This window comes from Tinamus guttatus, unplaced genomic scaffold (genome assembly GCF_059628265.1).
Source record: "Tinamus guttatus ecotype Peru unplaced genomic scaffold, ASM5962826v1 Tinamus_guttatus_pri_ptg000076l, whole genome shotgun sequence".
In the NCBI taxonomy this organism is placed as follows: domain Eukaryota; kingdom Metazoa; phylum Chordata; class Aves; order Tinamiformes; family Tinamidae; genus Tinamus; species Tinamus guttatus.
Genome location: NW_028288610.1, coordinates 76353 through 81842, shown reverse-complemented (window position 1 = coordinate 81842; position 5490 = coordinate 76353). Strand labels below are relative to the sequence as shown.

The window sequence follows — 5490 nt, the reverse complement described above, 5'->3', positions numbered from 1 at the left end:
CCATTGTCCGGCGCCCCGCCCCGCCCCGGCACGAGCCGCAGTGACCCGCCCCCTTTCCCCGCCGACCAATGGGAGGCCACGCGGCGCCGCCGCGCTGTGCGGGCGCCCTATAAAAGGGGCGGCGGCGGCGGTGCCGCCTCAGAGCGCTGGGTCAGTGCGCGCCGAGCGGAGCGGAGCGGGCAGCGCTGGGGCGCCGCTCGGAAACCTTTCGGCAGCCTCTCGTCGTTATGACTCTGGAGGAAGTTCACGGACAGGAGCCTGTGCCCGAGGGCCACGACCGGTGAGTGCGGCTCGGGCGGGAGCGGCGCGTGGGCGGGCTGCGGGGCGGGTGGTGACCGTTGGGCGCCGTTGGTGGCGGTTGAAGTGCCGCGCTGACTCCGTGCCCTCTCGCTTGCAGGATGCAGGGCGCCGGCAAGGCCCTCCACGAGCTGCTGGTGTCGGCGCAGCGGCGCGGCTGCCTCACGGCCGGCGTGTACGAGTCGGCCAAGCTGATGAATGTGTGAGTATCGGGAGGGAGCTGGGGAGGGGGCCTGCTGCTGCCCGCTGCCTGCCCGGACTAACCACCCCTCTGTCTTGTCCGCACAGGGACCCAGACAACGTGGCCTTCTGTGTGCTGGCTGCGGATGAGGAGGATGAGGGGGACATCGCGCTGCAGATCCACTTCACCCTCATCCAGGCTTTCTGCTGCGAGAATGACATTGATATCGTGCGGGTGAGCGATGTGCCCAAGCTGGCGGCCATCGTGGGGCCCAGCGAGGAGTCGGGCGAGCCGCGGGACCTGCACTGCATCCTCATCACGGTGGGTGTCCCCCCCACGCAGGGGACCTGTGTGCCAGTGCGGGCTGCTGGTGCTGCAGCCCCTCTGCGGGGCCCTGGGGTGCGGATGCTGACATGCTGCAGGTGGCTAAGCCCTTACATCCCCCTTGGGCAAGGCGAGGGGGCTGGGGTCATGCCGTGCAGTAAATGAACTACTCCAACAGGCTGCATGTCCTGTGACGCCTGTTCCCCTGTTGCTCATGAGGCAAGCCCTCTGCTTCCTGCATTGGCCTGTACTGAGCCAGAGAAGGCAGTTAAATAATTTGCTGCTTATGCAAATGTTTCTGAAAATACTGTGATGACTTCAGCTGTCAGGCTGTGCTTATAGTGTGCAACTTGCTTTCCCCTGGCAGAACCCGAATGAGGATGGCTGGAAGGACCCAGCACTGGAAAAGCTGAACTTCTTTTGTGAAGAGAGCCGGAATGTCAATGACTGGGTGCCAACTATTGCCCTGCCAGAGTGATGGTGATGTGGTGTGTTGGGGAGGCTGAAATCTTTGTTGCATTCTCCATGTGGTCTTGGCTCACCGAGGTGTGCAACAAGCTGCTGATTCCATGGATTAGCCTGGTCAAGAGACTGGATTAAAGTCGCTCAGACTGGCACACAGTGGGCTCTGACGGAGGAGAAAGGAAATGACCAGCTCGCTCCGGCAGTGAGCCCTGCTAGGCCGCAGCAGCAGAGGGGCTGATGTGCCATGGTACTGAAAGAAGTATTGCAAGTTTCCTGGTTGAGTGGAGCTGTTTCAGAAGGCGGAGAAGGTTGGGGAAGTGGGCCAAAACTTTACAGGAAGACTGGGCAGGATGCTCTACCCAGGAACTGTTGGTGCTCTCTACAGAACATGAAGAAAGAAAGTTTCTCTATTTGATAGACTACTTGAGACTGGTCACTGAGACAAATACACAGAGACTCTTAAGCAGACAGAATTCAACAGGCCTCTGGGCCACTCTGCAGAACTGGTTTAATAATGCAATAATTTTTACTGAAATTGCTGCTATTGAAGCTTTCATAATAAATTTTTGACAATTAATTTCTGGGAGTGTCTTGCTTACTGGGTGGGGAAACACGTCACTAAAATACCGGTGATGTTTGACTCGTGCGCTGTAGTCTAAGTAGTGGAATTATTGCTGAAACACTTTCTCTGCTGGGCTGGCTGAATGAAGAGCTCTGCTTTCCAAGCTGATAATTCAACCTTTTGCCCTCTTGCAACAGCTGCTTATCGCAACAGCTTGCGAGACTGAGGAGCTGCATGCGTAATGAGCTCGGCTGTTGTAGTAGGTGGCCCTTGTAGTCTGCTGGAGGAACACAATGCATGTTAGAAACATGGATTTCTGGAATACAGATCTCCAGTAAATTACATCATTAGTTGCTAAACATGGCTTGCTTGCTCAGAGCTGCTGTGGTCCCACTTGACAAAAGCAGCTTCACCAGCATGGGGGGGTGGTCTGCAGAACTGTAAGATGTCAAAAACATCTAGCGTTTGCTTTGATTAGAGTGACATAGTTAAATCTGAAGCTTGCTAGTGCTGAATAAACATCACATCTGCTACAAGCTGCTCTCTGATTGCCATATGCTGGGACAATAGGAGCTGTCACTCCAGAAGGCAATTTTGTGGAACTTAATTGCAGGACAACTTTGAATTAGTTCAAAACACTTTAAGAATAGTGTGGCCCCTTTTTTTTTGGAGATCCTGACAGGGAAAGTTAATAAGGGTGGATGGATCTTGCCTTATGCTAAAAGGGAAAACACCCTTCCCGGCAGCAGGCTTCCCCTTGCTGCGCGTGGGCTGTGCTGGTGCTCCAGCCGCATCGGCGCGTCCGAGTAAGCCGTCCCCTCTCCCGCGGCGAGCGGCTGCGCGGCCGCCTGGCCCTGCGCCGTGGGGAGCGCGTGGGCTGCAGCGGCGCCTCCCGCGCAGGGCTCGACACCCGCGGTGCTCCAAGAGGAGGCTCCACTGCAGCCCTGGCCTCCCCGTGCTGGGATGCGCTCCCTCTGCTCCGGGCTCTGCCTCCGTGCTGTGGTTTCCAGCAGCAAGCGAAGCAGTGCAAGGAGCTCACACCTGCGAGTGCCCCTTCTTGCACTTACGGTGAAGAATGCACCACATAGCCTGTTCTTCAACCTAGCCTGTGCTCACTGACTGTCTCCACTCCAGGGTTTGAAGAAAATCATGCTCAGAGAAGGAAAAAAAAACCTGCAGAAAATAGTCTGCAGAAAAAAACTGCAGAAAAAAGTCTGGATGCTTTATTAGATGTTTTATACTTTTGCATGAGGGAATACCATCTTATTTATTTTATAGTAGTTTTATAGCTAGCAAAGAGAATTCTGCTCTTTGCATGCAGAATGCAGAGCCAAAAACAGATTAAAAAGAAGTGTCCTGAAGTCAACTTTCCAGGTAGGTAAGAGCAGTACATTGCAGCCTTGAGACGTTCAAACGAGCGGCTGAGCAGATAAGGCTGAAGGAAGCTCTCAGACAGGTAGAGCAGTTTCAGCAGAGGAGCGTGGGGCAAGCTCGGTGGTTGAGACTGCAGGCACAGGTGTTCGCACCTGGCGGCAAGTTCACCCTTCCACCCGGCACCGAGTAAACACCCTGCGCAGCAAGCCGTGAAACTGCTGAAGCAAGGCCAAAACACCCGTGTGAGGATGTTGCCTCTGGGCCCTTGGAAGGTGGCAGGGTGACCTTGGCCGCTCCGATAGTCCGAGGAGGCCTGGGCCTTACAAGAAGTTCTCAGTTCTTACTTCAGCAACCTGAAGTTCTGCTGAAACCCCTTCTTACCTCAATGCAGATACAGCACAGTGCAAATAGCATTAAACCCAAGTCAGCCTGAAAATGTTATTAATACAGCTTTGCAAACAAAGACAGCTATGACTTGCAAGCTATGTACTGCTGCAAGTATTTCCAATGATCAACACTACTTAATGCAGCAAAAATTCGGCAGCTGGCATCTACCGATACGAGCAGGCTTCGTCTCTCCACGCTCAGCCAGGCTGCTGAGCATCCATGGGCAGCACACCCCGCTGTGAGGTCTTCCACAGCCTTGTGTCCTCCATCCTGGGGCATCGTCATTTACTGGGCCTGGTGGCCCCATCAGGCTCTGGGAGGGGGGACTGCGTTTCCTAATGGTTGCTGTGGAGGGACTGCCAGGAGAGGAGCCAGGCGAGCGGGAGGCTGGAGGGGCAGGAACCCAGTGCTGGCTGTGGGCAGTGAGGGAGTCAGGCTGTGCTCGTGAAGCTCTGCTTCTCATGGTGGGCTGGGAGTGACGAGCAGAGGGGTGACGCGCTGGAGCCATGGCAGATGTACCAATGCTTGTGCTGGGAGACAGAGAAAAAAGGGAGGTTTAGCTAAAAGCAAAAAAAAAAAAAAAAAAAAAAAAAAAGTTTTGGGGAGGAAGCCACAGCGGGTGCATCATGGAAGTAGGTGATTCCAGAGGAGTCTGGGGTGGTGGGGCGGGATGGGTCCTCACCTGGGTGCAGGTGTTAACCAGGAGGCCCTTGCAGCCAAGGAGGTCCATGACCAAAGCTCTGCACTTGTGAGCCACTGAGGGATCCAATCTGTGTATTTTAATGTTACAACCACAAGTAATTAAGCTACTCAGCTTGTCCTATCTATGCTTCTGTGAGTGCAGTTTTGTGCTTAGTAAGGTATATAGTTTCATTTTAGATTTCTTGAGCAACTGAGCAATTTAGATTTCTTGGGTTTACATTTCTTTGTCTGAGTATCTATTACCCATCTACCAATGATGACTGAAAGGAATTTCCCCTTGTATGTGGTCTGTTTCTTTCCCTTAATTCTGTTTTCTTCCTGTTGCCCTTCTGCACATCAACTATTTTTTCCTCTCCTGTAGCTATAGATGCTGATCTCTGCCTTAGATGCCTGATTCTTTTAGTACATACTATACCAAGTTATAACTGCCTTATCTTCTTATCAGACTATAAATTCTCATTGGCACACAGGACACAGTTGCTGAAAACAAAGCTTTCTCTTTGCTCTTGAGTCAGAAATAAGAAAAGGAAGCTAATAAAAAGTATATTAGAGGCAGACAAACTGCTGCATGGAGTCAGGTGTGCATAAAATTTGTTCATCTGCTAGGAGACCTGCTCCAAAAGTGCTTATAGCATTGGATGCTTGGGAAAGGAAAGCTCTTGCAGGCTTAAAATTTTAGAAAACTGTTGGAGTTTTAATCATAGGTGGAGGCTACTTGAATTAACCCGTGTTCTGCAAGGAGCAGCCTTTGCAAAAGCGCTAACAGTGGAAACATGCCATTGCAGCGCTGTCAGATATGTAAAGGAGCTGTGATTCATGTCAACAAATCTATTACCTCCCAGTTCCCGGATCCCCTGTCATCAAAAGGAGGGAGCAAAGGGAGCCCAGGTTATGCTGTGTCAAGTGCAGAGAAAATCTATTAGCGCTGGACGCCAGTGTCATCACGTGTGTGGTCAAGAGGGACGTATGGAGAAGGACGTGTGAATATTGCATTCCTTGTAGGGGCACGCGTGGAGGTCAGCCGTGCTCAGGGTTGTGTGTCTGCAGCATCTCAAATTCACGGCATCTGTTTAAGCAGCAGTGGCAAAAGGAAAGCTTGCTGGAAGGTGTAGCTGTGCCAGGAGCTTGCCTAACAGGAGCAGTGCTTCCCCATGGCCTTTGTGAACCTGGCCTTGGATCCCCGCTCCTTCCTCGCTCA

At 52.7% G+C, this 5490-nt stretch overlaps 1 protein-coding gene across 1 annotated transcript; it reads left to right on the top strand.

Annotated features, from left to right (window-relative positions):
- The first annotated feature begins 215 nt into the window (after positions 1 to 215).
- GADD45G (growth arrest and DNA damage inducible gamma) lies at positions 216 to 1844 on the top strand. The gene is made up of 4 exons (XM_088519934.1): positions 216 to 280; positions 398 to 499; positions 586 to 799; positions 1170 to 1844. The coding sequence occupies exons 1-4, from the start codon at positions 228 to 230 to the stop codon at positions 1278 to 1280; spliced, it is 480 nt and encodes a 159-aa protein (XP_088376060.1). The 5' UTR covers positions 216 to 227; the 3' UTR covers positions 1281 to 1844.
- Positions 1845 to 5490: the final 3646 nt, after the last annotated feature.

Coding starts and splice junctions, on each gene's coding strand:
- GADD45G (XM_088519934.1), top strand. CDS start 228: ATGACTCTGGAGGAAGTTCACGGACAGGAGCCTGTGCCCGAGGGCCAC. Junction 500..585: donor TCGGCCAAGCTGATGAATGT/GTGAGTATCGGG, acceptor TTGTCCGCACAG/GGACCCAGACAACGTGGCCT. Junction 800..1,169: donor TGCACTGCATCCTCATCACG/GTGGGTGTCCCC, acceptor TTCCCCTGGCAG/AACCCGAATGAGGATGGCTG.